The sequence below is a fragment of the Blastocystis hominis genome (genome assembly GCF_000151665.1).
Source record: "Blastocystis hominis, Singapore isolate B (sub-type 7) whole genome shotgun sequence assembly, scaffold_2".
Classification (NCBI taxonomy): Eukaryota; class Bigyra; order Opalinata; family Blastocystidae; genus Blastocystis; species Blastocystis hominis.
In genome coordinates, this window is record NW_013171827.1 from 1,056,650 (window position 1) to 1,072,394 (window position 15,745).

The window sequence follows — 15,745 nt, forward strand, 5'->3', positions numbered from 1 at the left end:
CTCCAACAGTGGAAACGGTGGAACCAATGGAAGGGAGGCGCTGGCGAAGCTGGAGGAGCAGATCGATTCGATGGAGCAGAGTTTGTACGACAGGTTTGTTGATTGGTTGGTCGATTTGATCGCGCAGCGTGGAGCGACGGCGATCGCGCGAGGCGCGGCGACGCGGGCAGCGCGAGCGGCTGCTCGACGAGGAGGACAGTTACTACGATCGCACCGATCGCAAGCGGTTTCTCGCTTTTTTTTCTTTCTGACGCGCAGAACGCGCAGGACGATGCCCGAATCGCGCGCGGCGCTGCAGGAGAAGCTCGCTTATAAGGAGAAGAGCTTGAAGTTCTACCGCGCGGAATTAGCGGCAAGCGAAGCACAGCCCGAACAGGCCGAGGGCGACGGGGACGACCCCTTGGAGCAGTTTATGCGGGAGAACGAGCGGAAGGTGCGCGAGACGAAGCAGCAGATCCTCCGAGAGAAGATTCGGACCGCAGAGAAGGACATTCTGGACATTACCAACCGACTTAGTGAGATGCTACCTCCGCCGACGTCGAGCGAAGCGGCGATGAATCCACCGACGCCCGTGTTGCGATTGCGAGGCAAGGAAAGCAATGCGCGCGACACATCGACATATACTGTGATAAACCCGACGAATGGGTCGGAAAATGCGGGAGATGCGGCGAATACGAAGAATACGAAGGATTCGGGCGAGGAAGGAGCGAAGACAGCGAATTCTGCAAAGTCGTCGAAAAAGTCAAAGAACCCTTCGGGAGCCTATCTTTCATCGTTTGGAAGTGTATTAGAGTCGCTCAAAGCGGGAAAGAACACGAGTTTTGATGATCAGAAGCCATCGTCCTCTTCGACCTCCGCGGCATGGAAACCGTCAATGAACGTAGCTCCCAATCCCGCGAATGCGCGTAAATCAAAGAAAAATGCCCTCTATGATGGAGGGAGTGGAAATGTGGAGGGAGTGGATGTGGGTGCAGGAGTGGATCAGAAGGTTCGCGACATGAAGGAATATCACGTTCCGAAGGATCTGAATGTGGCAATTAATAAAGAAGCACTAGACGAAGTTGTGGAGGAACTTGGCTCAAACCAGCCCGCCTTTATGAAACGAATGATTTCCGAGTTGAAAGATAAGTGATGTGTTTGTGATAGACCGAATTCTATAGAGAGCCGTTTTTTTGGCTACTACATTTTCGGAAATATTTTATAATTAGCATTAATTTTCTATGAAACGCGATAATTTTGTATTAGTATGTGTCTATTCTGCATCTGATCTGAACGATGAGTCTCACTATAGTGTCAAGGTAGAAGTCCTTCATGTACTTTACCTTAGGTGTCATTCTGTGGAAACGACAAGTGGACACCTTGGTCTGAATGTACAAGCCGTCCTGAGTGGCATTCAGGTATCTACTTCCTAGCTTCTTTTCAGAAGCTGAAAGCTACAAATCCCATTACATTTTCACTGTATGATAATAAGGGTTGCTTTGGAAAGTATTTATTTTGTGTTTCTTCAGTTAATTGTGTAGACGCTTAGTGGCTACGAGTGTCTTTGATCCTAGCCAGCTTTCTTATTATGAGCCTTTTGGTCAATGTGACATTGATATGGAAACAAAGTCGGGCAGTCTTTTTGGTTACCTCTCGGTAAAAATTCAATACGTTCCTTCCGATGCCTTCTTTTTATGCCCGTCCTGCAAAAAATTGAGTTCGCACAGTCCCTTTATGCTTTTTGCCAATCTACAAAATGTAATACTAAAGACCCCCGATAGCCAGAACCGAGATCTAAAAATGATCCTGCGCATTGGCAATGAGGTTGCCTCCACGAGTGGCGATCCTTCCGGTCAGCTATACGAGCATTTCATGATCGACTATTCTCGTATCTCCTCAAAGAAAAACTTGACCATCACCATCTATCAAGCGGACCGTGACATCGGACGGATCGTGATCCACATGAAGGACTTGCTGGAAGGCAACGTCTACGACGACTCGTTTACCAACGAGCACATCGAGAAAGCCTCGGTCATGCTCCAGCTCGTCTACGCCTGTTCCGACTGCATCGTCGAGAAGGAGACCGAGGACGGCGAGCTCGACATTCCTGTCCTCGACGTCACCTCCATCCCTCGCTCCTCGGTCAACCCCGAGCCTTTCCGTCCCTCTTCTTCCTCCTCCTCGCAGCGCATTTTCCCGACGCCCAATCCCGCCACGCAGCCCATGCGCAACCCTGCTTACGACTCGGCCTCCAGCCTCGCGTCGGCGTCCATCGAGCTGCAGGGAGGGCCCAGTATTCCGGGCATGTCCGGGTTCGCGGCCTCGCCGTCGCCCGTGGTGTACATGCCGCAGCTGGCGCCGCCTAGAGCGCCGCAGTATGTGCAGCAGTACGGACCGCAGCCGGCGCCGCAGATTGTCGTGGTGCCGAGGGATCCGAGGATGGAAATGGCGATGATGGAGCCGCCGATGGTGGTGATGGAGCCGCCGATGGTGGTGATGGAGCCGCCGCGGTATCAGGTGGTGGGGTATCAGGAATCGCCGTATGGAAGCGCGAACGGGTATGTGTATTAATAAAGGTGGCGGCGTGTGGATGGCGAGGATTTGTGGACTGTTGCTGGTCTGTGAATTGTGTGGCGTGTTTGTTGCGAATAAACTGATAGAACAAGAACGACAATGATTAGAGAGTATAAAAATGACAATAATAATAATAATAATAATAGGTGTTACAAATACGCGATGATCTACACTTCAACGCGTTCTCTTTCCCCCACATTGCCAGAATTCGAGTACAGATGAATGATCCCCGTGCTCGCATTGCACTTCAAACACACGAAGAATGCCGTTCCTCCCTTGTTCGACACCACGTTCGCCTGTGACCCTTTCAAAAGAATCGATCCATCTGCCGCTCACTCTTCTTCTCCTCCTCCCCTACATCGCGCATACAGGCTGATTCGCCCCGCGAACCGCGCGCTATCGATCTTCAGCGTGATGTCCCCGCTCCCCGTCGCGCCCAGCACCGTTCCATTCGCGATCGACGGCGCCTCCAGCACGATATTCGACGTCAGCGTGGTCATCTGTTTCGCACGCCTCTCCTTCGCTGCCCACATTAAAAAGCGACCCCGGCAACAGGGTGAGTTGCTTCACCGAAATAACACCCTGCGTGTTGACCAGCATCGCCGACCCGCACGTTATGTTCCGAAGCACCATCGCTGCCGATTGCGAGTGGAGATACAGCGAGGTCCGCGCCGATCTACGCGGGAGGCGAAGAAAAAAGCGCGCGAACAACGTGGAGCTCATGAGATTCAGCAACCCGTCGTCGAAGTACATCACCAAATCGTGGAAACCGAGGTCCAGCTCGACCAAATTCAGCTTTATCTGCGGTGAACGCAAGCTTCGTTCCCTACCATCGAGCAATACAGCACGAACTGCGTCGTCTCCTTCGCGCTACGGTCCGAAATAAACCCGATCAGTCCCTCGATGGCCTCTACACTCGATCGTTTCCACGGTTTCCACGCGATCGGATGGCCACATTGTGCTGGAAATCGAGGTTCTGCATCTTCACGTTTCCGGTCTTGTGTTGGATCACCAGCGATCGCACGCACAGCGGCTCGGGGAAGGTCAGAATGATGTCGTAGCTCCCCTTCAGCGAGGTGAGCGATAAATCCAGCGCGTTCCCACTACGCTCAACCCTTCATTCAGTGGCGGCCTACTAGGGAAGCGTCAGCGTGGTGATCTCGTTCACGCACGCGGCATTGTAACTCCCCGACAGCGATTGTTTGTCGTAGATCGCCAGAGCGTCCGCGTTGCTCCACACCGTCGCCGTCCACTGCGCGTTCTGCTTTTGGAACGAAACGCTCGTGAAGGTTTCGTCTTCGAGGACGCGGGAAATGCACGCGAATCGCGTGACGCTCAGCTCCGCCTTTTCGTAGTGAACCCCGCGGAAATTGATCATTCCCACGGGAAACTCGGAGCTGAAGACGATATCGCGTGGAAAACCGTGGGTAGAGGAATTGAAGGAGTGAGTGGCGTGGAAGGAAGCGATCATTCCGCAGTACTGACCGTAGACTTGGTCCTGCGCGATGCGGAAGAGCAGAAGGAAGAAGAAGAAGGAGAGAAGCGTGCCGAGAGCCACGTACACGATGTCCTAGAGATGGAGTTCGCGAGTTCGAAGGGTACGCGAACGATGATCTGCTTCCGCAGCAGTTTCTCCACTTCGTGGATGCCGCGGAACAAAAACGTCACGGGCTCGAAAAACGACCGCATGAACTGGACTTCGGCCTCCGAGACCGACTCCTCGTTCTTGAGAATCGCGTGGAGCACATCGATATCGGTGCGTTCGAGGATTTCCTTCTCGTTGGACACGATCATTTCGAACGCTTCGATTCATTCCAGCTTCCGCGCAAACCTCCGAACGAAATTCCGTCCACTCCGTTGCACCGCTTGATGATCTCCGTGATTTCCGTCGAGCTCACAGGGATCCGCAGCTTCGCGAAGAATTGCTACGGATCGCTGCGCGGGAAGGCGACGTACCTCCAAGTCTTCCTCGCTGATCGTGCCGGTCCGATCGCAGTTGACGACGCAGAAATAGGAGAAAATGAGGCGTTCCTCGAGGATTTTGTGCATGTCCTTGCAATGGCGAATCTGGAAGGGAGCGTTCGAGGAGGAAAGCAATACAAGGAAGATGTGGAGCATGATGTTCACGGGCTGGAGGAGCAGAGCGACCCAGTAGTAGTGCTTTATGGCGTCGCCCCACGCGATGGGATCGTTATACGCGAAAAACGAGACTTTGAAGAGGTCTCGATAGACGACCCAGTTTTGCGCGAAACGATTGATGACGCCGTCGTACTAGCGATGAAAGGGAGGGTGAAGACGCACGTCGGCGATGAGGATGAGGAAGTAGATCGCATAGAAGGTGATGATGAATCCGGAGATCCACTGGGAAGTCTCGAGGAGGAAGTGGCTATTGCAGATCTGATGAGAAGGGGAGGGAAGGGGCTACGAAACCGAGGAAGCCACAGAAGGCGCATGTGCCGAGGATGAGCGAGAGAGCGAAGATTAGAATCGATCTGGCGTGAAGGAAGCCAAGCCAAGCCAAGCCAAGCCAAGCCAAGCCAAGCCAAGCCAAGCCAAGCCAAGCCAAGCCAAGCCATCAGAGCAAAACAATGAAAACAAACACCCACACACAACTCTCCACACATTGAAAGGATATTTGAAAAAAAGCGAGTCATAGACAGAGTATTTCATGTAGAATTCTAAAAGAAAACGGGAGGAACAAGAAGTACGAGCGTCTGCGAAGGTGAAAATCGACACAGCCACCACAGATATGAGGTCGAGAAAGAATGAAATGCGCTTGGCTCGTCTAGTGGAAACTCGTGAAAAAGGAACGAACGGCTTGGAAATAATGAAAGAAATTCTGCCTCGAACGTAGAGCTCCACCGAGGCGAGAATGATAAATAGAATTAGTAAGAAGATTAACATAAAATGACACTAATTTAAATTGGAATCGATTGCAATACAATATTTTTGGATAACGAGGTGGCATCCATCAGTTGTCTAGACAGTCAACAAAACGACGATCTCCAACGTTAATAATAATTTATATGCGCATATTATAGTAATGACACCACCACAAAATAAAAAAATGAGTAGCTGACCGAGAACATAAGTAAGCCTGAAAAAGAACAATTGCATCTAGATATCAAATTGTAATCTAGGAAATACGGCAGAATGTCTCTGCGTAGCAAATATCAGAATAAAAATCCTCCAGACTATCGGAATTACTTCAAATGTCAGGATCAAACTATCTGCATATGGAATAACTGACCTTTCCAATGAGTGAATTTCAAAATAGGTACCTATGTAGTATTCCGTAAATTAACAACAAGGAATAGCCCAAAAGTACTATCATGAAGATAAGACTAACGGCCATTGCGTAACAGGACTGTTTGAAGTGAGTTCTCTACATCATTACCAATCCGCAGAAAAACGGACATGACTCTGCGTAAAGAAGTTTCCTGTAGGTGTAATAATATTATTATCCATGCATCTACTGAGTGTTCTACAAACAAACAACCTTAAGAACGTTCAAAAACAGGCTGATATCCTTTATCCATCCAAAAATTAGCAATTCTGTCGTAATGAAAATCATATAAAGCAGTATTCTTCTTTGATGTAGAGTGTACATCCTCACCCTCATCCTTATCAAAGAACTTGAAACTTGGATAAACACAAGCAGGTATCTTCTTATCAACGAAAATCGCATTCGAAGCAAACAAAATATCGCCAAACACCGGAGAAAATGGTTTCACTCCATACACACTCTTTCTCCATTCCGAATCCTCATAAAAGGGGATGAACGAATAATCCACAAGCGTCTTGGAATCAATCGAGCTGCTTGTCACGATTCTCCAATTCGCATGTCCCTCCGTGCGAGATCGATAGACTCCACCCCTCTCCGAAGTGACACACTGATTCTCCCGCATATAGCGGAGCCCGGACTCCAGCGCCGTGTGAGTCAAAACCTGATCATCATCGACCAACACCGTATTATGAATATCGGAAGGGACCAACACATAATGCCGCATATAACAAAAAGAGTTCCAATTCGACAGCCACACATGGTGGAACTCGATATTGTGTGTTTTGCAAACAGCGGGAATTCGATTCATTTGGAAGCTCTGATGAGCTTCGTTCTGGATGAACACCATCATCACAGGCGGTAAACTCTGTGAACAGATGCTCGTGAGCACGTTCTCCCAGTAGTCTCGCTTAAACACGGTGAAAATAACCGCGGTGCGGTTGTTGGTGGGCTCGTTCGGTAATCGAACGGAGCAGAAAGGGTCATGGAGGGAAAGGAAGATCATTTGGTATTTCGCGAGTTCAGCAAGCGGATTTACGGAACGATACTCGATTTTAAAGCAAGGACTGGAGATGATGGAGCGAATGGTGGAAGAGAGATAGATTCCAAGGTAATAGGAACCCGTTTCTGATTGAAGGAGTTTTTCCTGAAACAAAACGGTACGCCTGGAGTGCGTGATGGTGTATTGGGCTCGGGCAACGTACAAACTTCTGGCCTCGTCGTTATCGGCAACGATCGCATTCCAATTCATAATTGCCACGCGGTCGTTCTGGCTATAGGCGATTACAGAGAATACTAACGAGGTGCTTATTTTGGAATCGCAATGAATCACCTTATAAGTCTCGTTCGTATTCAACTCTTGCATATCGTTGAGGCTACCAAACGAACCATCAGAACTAATCACGATAACGGAGGCATTGGTTCCACTGGCAACAATCGAATTTGCAAAGTGACGAATTTCTTCATTAATATGAAGAGTTTGGACAACAACAAGGATAAGTCCAGTGGAAGACGTGTTTTCCTTAACCGGTTGATTCGGCTCTCTGTATATTACAGTATTCTTCGTCAAATAGACTAAAAAGTCACCCACCCAAGCGAACACTACATTGAAAGGTTTTGTGTATAGAACAGTAGATAATGCAATATGCAGCAGCAAAAAATGGAAAAATGAAATAGGCGATTTTGCTCATAACAATAATAATAGATGAGTAATCAACAAAAAAAGCGATTTGCTGGGAGAATGTATCGCTTAACTCGATATTGGGCCTGCAGCCGATTTCTAGACCACACTGCGAGACTCAGAACGTTTGCAACAGCCACTTCTCTCGTAAATCCCCATTCTGAGCTGTAATCAAGGAGAACACTGTTTTCCATAGAGTTTCCTCTGACCTAGTCGCCAAATATATGAAAGAAAGGGAGGCAAAACTCGGAATGTTTGAAGAGGAAGAAAGCACGATGGCATTTCGTGCGGAGTTAGCAGCAATGTATTCTACAAGATTGATAATAACCATAATCATTGTAGACAGTCAAATCGGATGAAATCATTGTCACCTAGCATTTCGTGGGGCGAACAGTCTCTTTATAGCCTTGTCAAAGACACGTTTCTGTGGGTCGACGTAGTACTGCCTTTGATCAGTGACTAGATAGAAACAAGGTCAATCTCAAACACTTGTGGAGAGTTGTTGCCTAGCATTTTTCGCAACCTTGTTTGCAGATCGTCACGGAACCATCTTAAGTTTGGATCCGCAGTCCACGGTGTCATCGATGGTTCTTTCATTGTATTCCGGATTCAATCGATATATACCGTTCCAAACCTCTCAAACCGTACAGCAAAACGCAGATCTCAACGCAATTCGTCACCACATGCTTCCTTCTTCCCCTCAGTCGCTTTCTTCTCTCCAAACCGTCGTTCGTTTTTCCTTTTCCATTTTCACTCCCCAGCTTTACTCCATCACTTTCTCCAAACCTCTCCCTCCATACCCCGCAGAAGATCCGATCTATGCCTTCCAAATCGAGCGCGACTACGATCTTCCGTCGATTTACGCGTCGATCGACAAGGCCGAAGCGCTTCTCCGCAAGAGTGTTCTCTCTCCTGCGCTGAAAAAGAGCATTCCAACAGAGAAATCGCTGTATCTGCTGTCGATGTGCGGTTTTGGATTGAGAGTAGTTGTCCCTCGGTGCTGCTTCCCTACTTGTATCATCGCTACGTGGACCGAAAATCGTTCGATCGGTTTTATTGCAGTCTGTTGAAGCTGGAGTCGCAAGGGACGGAGGATTTGCTGGCTTCGAAGATGCTCATTCGCGCGTTTTTGGAAGAAGAAGCAGCAAACGACGGCGGCATCAGCGTCATCGAAGAGGGATTGGACGAGGAGGAATATGAAGCGATCAAGGAAACGGACGATTCGGACGAACCTTGCGAAGAAATCGAAGTAATCGAGAACGAAGACTCGCTTCCCCGCTTTGTTTCCTGCCCCTCGATCTCCATCACGGAGCCTTCCGGCGAGCTCACCGAAGACATGCTCGATTTTACAAACCAGCTCCCAGGCTACCAAACCTACGAAACCCCACAGCTCTCCTAACCATTCCATTCTCTTTGTTCGCACAAACAATCGCACCCTCTAAAAGAATCACTTAATCCTTCTTCATCGCGCGCTTCTTCAAAGCTCGCTTGCGAATATCCATATGATGCATCATCATGAACATCTGCAGCACCGGGTACGGCAGACTATGATACAGGAAGTGCTGCAGCTGATGTCCCAAGTACGGCACCACCGTCGTGGGGCCGCGGCCGATCTTCTCCAGCGAAGCCTCCGCGTACACGTCCGCAGGAGGACACATCAGCGACGCGTGACGGATCTTGCTGAGCTTGGACGGCACGAAGTACGGCGCATGGCACTACCACTCATCCACGCTTCGCAGACCTACCTCCACCACGATGTGCTTGTTCTTCAATTCCGTCGCCAGAGAGCGCGAGAACAGATCCACGAAGCCCTTCGACGCCGAGTAGATGTCGTACAGCGGGTCTCCGCAGGCCATGATTCCGGCGGCAGAGCTGACGTTCACGATGGCGCCACGCTTGCGCTCGATCATGCCGGGCACGCACATCTTGGTCACCATCGCGGTCACTTCGCAGTTCAGATGGATGATCGTGCGGAGACGGTCCTCAGGAAGCTCGGTGAGGAACATGGCGTACTCGTACGAGATGCCCACGTTGTTCACCAGAATGCCGATAGGAATCTTCTCGAAAATGGGAACCAGCACTTGCTTCAGCTCCTCCGTGCTCTGGCTCATATCGAAGCACACCGTGCGAACGTCCACATGGTACTTCTCCTTGATCTCCTTCTCACAGTTATCCAGCTTCTCCTGGGAGCGTCCCACGAGAACGACGTTGATCTTGCGAGCAGCCAGACGCTTGGCATATCCGAGACCAATGCCATCCGTAGCTCCAGTCACCATAGCCCACTCTCCGTAGCATCTCTTCAAGTTCTTTCCGGGAAGGAGGTAGTAGACAAGGACTAACAGTCAAAGAGGGATCAAGAACAAGTACACTTTACGAAACGGAAAACCTGATATACTAAATAGAGAAGGAAAAGGAAGGCTCCAATACGAACGAATCTATGCGTCAGCAATGGCACAGGCACCCACTCCTTCGGTAAATATTGATCAACGATGCGATCCACCTTGTCGAGCAACATGGCAATGTAGAAAATTAAAATGAGAATAAAATGGCGTGCAAATCATGAAAACGTAGTGCTTTTTCAAGATGACAGCATCTATGAAACTCCCGTTTCCAACAAACATCACTAAGGACTTTCTACTGCTCGAAAACGGACCGGCTTATTCCTCATCTTCCTGCTCCTCGGCGACGCACAACTCCTTCTCAGAGACGTAGATACCATCAAGGAACTTACGGATATCCTTGTTACGAACCAGCACGCACAGATGGATCTGAGAAGCTACAAATCACGACATGCCACAAAAACAAACCAGAAATAGAAACTGCCTCAATATCATTTCCCTCGAGAATGATCTCATCCTTCTGCGCCTCGGACTTGGTCACGGTCACGCCCTCCTGCATGTGGATGTGGCGCACACGCTTCTCGCCAAGGAAGTTACGGATCTCCACCTTGGTTCCGTCCTTGTTGATAGCAACGTTGATGGGGAAGTGAGCGTACACGAAGCGCATCTTGTAGCGGTATCCGTGAGTCACACCGGTGAACATGTTGCGAATGTGAGAGCAGATGGTTCTCACAACAGAGATGTTCTTGTGAAGTCCGAACCAGAGATCCACGTACACTCTGTTTCCTTCCTTGCGGATGTCCACAAACTGGTGAGAGAAGTCACGGTGCAGCGTACCACGAGGTCCCTTCACGATCACTCGTCGATTCTTGACGAGCACGGTCACTAGCACGTTAGAAGAAACAGAGTAACCAAAATACCTCCTTCGGGAATTTCAACGTGATTAGTAGAAAGAGTTATCTTCATGACTAAGACGTGAGCAATCGAAAGTAGAGTCTAAGCTATTTCTTTAGGGCATTTCACGATAGAATCGGAGTCGTAAAAATAACAGGTGTGATTTGAATTCCAGATTCCGGAGTGATCCATTGTTGTGATTATTGAAACTAGCATAGATTTGAGTCTCTACAATGGTTACTTGTGCTCATCATAGAAACTGTAGGTTGTGGTTGCAAAGAAAATCGATTTTGACAAACTGGAGGAGTTCTAGGTAACGCACGCTCCTCTGAAATGAACTGCGGTTTCTAAACATCCTATAGATCGTTTGACTTTCAGTACTCCTCGTCGCCCCTTCGAGCGCGAGCGTCTGGACCAGGAGCTCCGTATTTGCGGAGAGTTCGGTCTGCGCTGCAAGCGTGAGATCTGGCGTGTGCAGCTGGTCCTCGCCAAGATCCGCAAGGTATTATTTCGTGCATATTTCTAATGCGAAGGCTGCTCGTGAATTGCTGACTCTTCCTGAGGATGATCCTCGCAGAATCTTCCAGGGAGCTGCCATCATTCGCCGCATGGCTCGTCTGGGACTCGTCTCTGAGGAGGAGATGAAGCTCGATATGATTCTGGAGCTGTCGACTTCCAAGCTGATGGACCGCAGACTGCAGACCCGTGTGTTCAAGCTGGGCCTTGCCAAGTCGATTCACCACGCTCGTGTGCTGATCAAGCAGCGCCACATCCGTGTTGGCCAGCAGGTGGTGAACGCTCCTTCGTTCATGGTTCATGTGGATTCGGAGAAGCACATCCAGTTCGCTGAGAACTCTCCTTATGGAGGCGGTCGTCCTGTAAGAAGCTTTGTGTGAGGGCGAATTGCTAATGTGTAGGGACGTGTGGCCAGAAAGCACCACAAGAACGATAAGGCGGAGGCTGAGGAATAAGAGGTGAATCGAAGCTGTAGAGCTCACATTGTGTTGTTTGTTAGAATCTATTTGAAGATGGACTATCGGGATATGTTAGTTCACAGCTGTGATCAGCTTTTCAATTCGCGCATTGCGATGCGGAAGAAGGCTGCTGATGCCATCATGGAGTGGTTTCTTGTTTATCTTGATTACTTCGCAGAGTGCTGAATGATCATGAGAGAAGAAAGCTGATTATTCAAATGGAATTGCTATTTCCACAGAAGTCCTATATTCTTGAAATTCTGGATCGGCTAAGGGATCTTATTCTTAACGAAAAATTCCGAGCAAGTAAATCGTCGGATATTTCCCCGGTTCAACTGTTGTTCAGCTTTACGTTGCTACTTTCGGAAAACGATTATCTTCTTCAGAAGTACTGCAACCATATTATCGAGATTGTACACAAACAGATCAACACAACTCTAAAACAATCATCAACTCTCGTTAGCTATTCATTAAGCACCTGTATCAAGGTATTTTCCGTAGGGTCCGATATGTGCGTTCTATTCTAGTGTCGTGATTGTTATTCTGTGTTGCAATTATCATCGTTAAACAAACTAATCACTTCTCTTGTGAACTATGTTCTTTCGTCGAGTGAAGGCGAGGAGTCTACTTCACTCGAAGTCTCCCTCGCGCTACAATGTATTCGTGAATACTGGATGATCGTTCCTGACTATGTGAATCAGAAAGGTATGCACTTGTTCATGATTGTTTTTATGTCTTTTTATAGATTTCGAGGTCATTCTCTCTGAGTTTTTCTCGCTAATCAACAACCCCAAATGTCTTCCGATTTCCGAACGCTCCGGTTTTCTTTCCCTACTCGCTCCTTTCAAGTCTTCCTTCCCTCACGAAACGGAAGTCGGCATCCAAAACAATGGACACCAGATCGTCAAGTAAATCACTGCTTCATTATCGTTTATTTAGACTTCTGAAGGATCTTTTCTTGATCGGAAGAGTGGACACGAACTTTTTGACAACGCTGGAAGCGCTTTGCTTTTCAACGCAACTCACCGAAAAAGCAGATTCTCTGAAGGCATTCGCAAAAGAGGTCTCGCAACTCATTCAAATCGTGATTACTGGAGTATACACCGTATCAGACTTGCAATTCCTCGATTCATTATAGGCAAGACAGAATCATTTCTTCCCTCTCATGAACTCTCCGATGATTCAAACGCTCGTTCGTTATGTCAAGCAACTTGGAGACGAATCGATCCGTAAGTCTGTCGAGGAAGAAGCAAAAAAGGTATTCATTTGAACGATCGTAAAGCGTAGAGAATCCAAAACATTATCACAACTTCACGAGCAACATTTCAGCTTTCCGAAGCCTTGCAAACAGCGAATTTGCTTCACTTTGCAGCAGAACTCTGCCCTTTCTCTCAAATCAATTTGCTGCTTTCACTTCTCGAAAACTCCGTCGTCCAATCCTACATTTTCCTTTTCTCTGGCGTGCTTCATCTCTTACGAACATCACTTCAGCTGATTCACGAAGAGAAGGCAGTCGCGATCGCAGTTTCATTTCTCACAAAGCCGTTGCCAGTGTGAATCGTTCGATGGAGTGACGGATAGATGGATCTTTATTGTTCTTCAAGTGTGAATCAAGAGATCAATGCGTTGCTGGACGATTTGATCGAACAGCGAAAAGATTTGTTTACGAGAAAGTGGATCACACTCTCCGATTCTGACCAAATCGCGATCTTAACACACTGCTTACTCAATTCGGAGGAGTATTCGTCAGAATCGCTTCACAACAAAATCCACACGCTCCTCTATCATCGCACATTGCTTTCTGACCCCTTCCAATTCTGGGATCAAGCAAGTCATTCTTTAGTGGATCGCATAATTCACTTGCTTCACAAACCGGCACAGCACGCAAACCTCACTACAGTTCAGCCATTACAAGAGAGAGTTTCGTTGCATGGAGTGTTAGAAGCGATCATGCTGATGATTCGGCAATTCACCAAAGCGAACTACTCCACAAACGACTTTTTTGTAATCGAGATTCCCGCGGATTCTTCCACGCATCCATACTTTACTGTGTTTGCGCGATATCTTCATCCGCAGTTGAAAACTGAAATACAGTCCACTCTGGCAGAACTGTGCGAGGGAGACGTTCCCGAGAGCTGCCTACTGCGAATTAGCCACTGCCTATCTCTGTGGGATTTCATTCTTCAGTGCTATCAAATCGAAATTCGAGATTCAACGGCTTCGACATGCACAGATCTTCTCTCTGACTGCAAATTGTTTGTTCAAATGCTGAAGCGCTCCGACCTCCACTCCAAAAATGCAGGACTGCTCTGGGCAGCCGTGGCTCGCTTTGTTGTCTCAGTGATCCGTTCCATTTCCAATGCGCAGCAAGTGGTTCAGCCACTGCTCGACTTTTTTGGCATAATTCTAAATCGAATGATGGACTCTCCTCATTTCTTCTTATTTGATATTCCAAATATTGACGAGGCCTTTCGTTATGACTTGCCCACATCGATTAAAAACAATGATGATGTGATGAAAGAGCTTCTGACGTTTGATTGGGTTCGATTGCTCCTCAAAGAAATGCCCACGCATTGGATTAAAAACCTACAAAGCCAAATCTCGCAATGCATCGAAACGATGCCATTTCGAAGGAATTGTATTCACTCATTACTCTCATTGGCATCTTCTCTGTACGTGTCTGATGAATACAATGAAGAAGGAAAGCTTCTCTTATCATTGTTTTTTGGCAACTCGAATGTGTGTTTTCTGGCTATCGGTTGGCTTTCTGAATCATCCAAGCTGAATGATTGGATCATTGAGAACGCCAATCTTGTGACTGAGACCGTTCTTTCGAAGGAAAATCAAAAGCGTCAAGAGATGAGTGTGGCTAGGGCTATCTGCCAGTTGGCTCATCTTGTGTATTTCCAAAGTGAAAAGAAGGTCCAGATGCAATTTCTTCTTTCTTTGGAAACCTTTGTCATTTACGCGAATAAAGAAATGTCTGCATTCGCCATTTCCACACTGCAATTCATTGCTTCGAATCCTTCTTCTCACGATTTATTGGAGTCGTTCACTGCTCGATTTATCAAAAAGGAATGGAACCGGGCAGCCTCTTCTCCTACTCTTTTATTCCGCTTAGCAATTCTTGTGTCGCAGTCTATTCCCTCCTTTGCTTCCTTTGCCATCGCTTGCAAGTTGTCTGGTGGACTTGGGGAAATTGGAACAGCACTGATGATGAATGGATCGATCCTGGTAGGATCAACCCTGCTGTAATCGTTTTCCGTGAGGTGATACTGAATAGGTATTGTCTTCCATTTTCTGAGTTGCCTGCATCGCTTAATGAGGATTCTGCCAATCAAGATTCTCTGCTGCGCCAATGCTGCTGTGCTGGAATCTTGTACAATATTCTTTGTCAGGTAGCGCCTTCAATACACTGTTCTCTAATTCGTTAGGAGGAGAACTCCTTGAAAACGCTTTTGTCGCAGTTTGCTCGTTTCTTAAAGACATGCTCTTTGCCTATTCTTTCGTACTCGGAAGATTTGGAGACCTATCCAATCGTTCTTGCTCTGGAGAAACTGTGCGATGCATTCGATGAATCGGCGCAAAGAATGATCGTTCCACTCCTCGGAATCATCTATGCAGAACGATGTATTACGGTTGGGTCATTGGATCTTTCGCAATGCAATGAATCCATTCAAAGCACATTACTGGATAGTCTCACCGTATCATGCAGTCATTGCTTCCATTTGACTTTTAGGCATTCAAAACGTATCACAACGATGCGATTGTCTACGACGTTTTGCAGTTGAGTTTTTGCATTCAATCATCCAAGACTTGCTTGGAGCAATGCATCACCACCATTCTTCAAGGAAACAACTCTTTGCTGAGACCCGTTATGCTTCTCGATGTCATTGAAACGAACTTGGTGATTTGTAATAACTCAAAATACAACGATCAGGTTCTTTATGTGCTTTCTCTCCTAATGAACTATTGCGTTTTCTATTGTTCAATTAGTTTATCTCTAGAAGCCTTTGTTTTC

General features: G+C 47.7%; 6 protein-coding genes; 2 read left to right on the forward strand and 4 right to left on the reverse strand.

The window, feature by feature from the left end:
• Window positions 1–2: 2 nt before the first annotated feature.
• On the reverse strand, window positions 3–501 carry GSBLH_T00002742001 (uncharacterized protein; the record flags this gene model as incomplete). XM_013041240.1 has 2 exons in its annotated part: window positions 3–308; window positions 338–501. The coding sequence occupies 2 exons, from the start codon at window positions 499–501 to the stop codon at window positions 203–205; spliced, it is 270 nt and encodes an 89-aa protein (XP_012896694.1). The 3' UTR covers window positions 3–202.
• A 40-nt stretch (window positions 502–541) lies between these two features.
• GSBLH_T00002743001 (uncharacterized protein) lies at window positions 542–2,611 on the forward strand. XM_013041241.1 has 3 exons: window positions 542–1,298; window positions 1,328–1,485; window positions 1,521–2,611. Exons 1-3 carry the CDS (start codon window positions 1,221–1,223, stop codon window positions 2,548–2,550), a joined length of 1,266 nt encoding a protein of 421 aa, XP_012896695.1. The 5' UTR covers window positions 542–1,220; the 3' UTR covers window positions 2,551–2,611.
• Window positions 2,612–2,638: 27 nt separating this feature from the next.
• Window positions 2,639–3,306, reverse strand: GSBLH_T00002744001 (uncharacterized protein; the record flags this gene model as incomplete). XM_013041242.1 has 4 exons in its annotated part: window positions 2,639–2,720; window positions 2,751–2,878; window positions 2,912–3,053; window positions 3,085–3,306. 4 exons carry the CDS (start codon window positions 3,304–3,306, stop codon window positions 2,703–2,705), a joined length of 510 nt encoding a protein of 169 aa, XP_012896696.1. The 3' UTR covers window positions 2,639–2,702.
• Window positions 3,307–8,949: 5,643 nt separating this feature from the next.
• GSBLH_T00002745001 (uncharacterized protein) lies at window positions 8,950–10,032 on the reverse strand (the record flags this gene model as incomplete). XM_013041243.1 has 4 exons in its annotated part: window positions 8,950–9,232; window positions 9,263–9,852; window positions 9,885–9,952; window positions 9,983–10,032. The coding sequence occupies 4 exons, from the start codon at window positions 10,030–10,032 to the stop codon at window positions 8,969–8,971; spliced, it is 972 nt and encodes a 323-aa protein (XP_012896697.1). The 3' UTR covers window positions 8,950–8,968.
• A 109-nt stretch (window positions 10,033–10,141) lies between these two features.
• GSBLH_T00002746001 (uncharacterized protein) lies at window positions 10,142–10,849 on the reverse strand. XM_013041244.1 has 3 exons: window positions 10,777–10,849; window positions 10,325–10,741; window positions 10,142–10,293 (listed from the first exon to the last, which is right to left on the reverse strand). The coding sequence occupies exons 1-3, from the start codon at window positions 10,820–10,822 to the stop codon at window positions 10,175–10,177; spliced, it is 582 nt and encodes a 193-aa protein (XP_012896698.1). The 5' UTR covers window positions 10,823–10,849; the 3' UTR covers window positions 10,142–10,174.
• Window positions 10,850–10,965: 116 nt separating this feature from the next.
• On the forward strand, window positions 10,966–11,757 carry GSBLH_T00002747001 (uncharacterized protein). XM_013041245.1 has 4 exons: window positions 10,966–11,011; window positions 11,113–11,252; window positions 11,284–11,628; window positions 11,668–11,757. The coding sequence occupies exons 1-4, from the start codon at window positions 10,984–10,986 to the stop codon at window positions 11,719–11,721; spliced, it is 567 nt and encodes a 188-aa protein (XP_012896699.1). The 5' UTR covers window positions 10,966–10,983; the 3' UTR covers window positions 11,722–11,757.
• The last annotated feature ends 3,988 nt before the right edge of the window (window positions 11,758–15,745 follow it).

Bases quoted from the DNA above. Each gene is read 5' to 3' on its own strand.
- GSBLH_T00002743001 (XM_013041241.1), top strand. From the start codon at position 1,221: ATGAAACGCGATAATTTTGTATTAGTATGTGTCTATTCTGCATCTGAT. The intron at 1,299-1,327 runs GTAGAAGTCCTT...ACTTTACCTTAG, and splicing joins AGTCTCACTATAGTGTCAAG to GTGTCATTCTGTGGAAACGA. The intron at 1,486-1,520 runs GTATTTATTTTG...TTAATTGTGTAG, and splicing joins AATAAGGGTTGCTTTGGAAA to ACGCTTAGTGGCTACGAGTG.
- GSBLH_T00002746001 (XM_013041244.1), bottom strand. From the start codon at position 10,822: ATGAAGATAACTCTTTCTACTAATCACGTTGAAATTCCCGAAGGAG. The intron at 10,742-10,776 runs GTATTTTGGTTA...CTAACGTGCTAG, and splicing joins CGTTGAAATTCCCGAAGGAG to TGACCGTGCTCGTCAAGAAT. The intron at 10,294-10,324 runs GTTTGTTTTTGT...CGTGATTTGTAG, and splicing joins TGAGGCAGTTTCTATTTCTG to CTTCTCAGATCCATCTGTGC.
- GSBLH_T00002747001 (XM_013041245.1), top strand. From the start codon at position 10,984: ATGGTTACTTGTGCTCATCATAGAAACT. The intron at 11,012-11,112 runs GTAGGTTGTGGT...AACATCCTATAG, and splicing joins TTGTGCTCATCATAGAAACT to ATCGTTTGACTTTCAGTACT. The intron at 11,253-11,283 runs GTATTATTTCGT...TCTAATGCGAAG, and splicing joins TCCTCGCCAAGATCCGCAAG to GCTGCTCGTGAATTGCTGAC.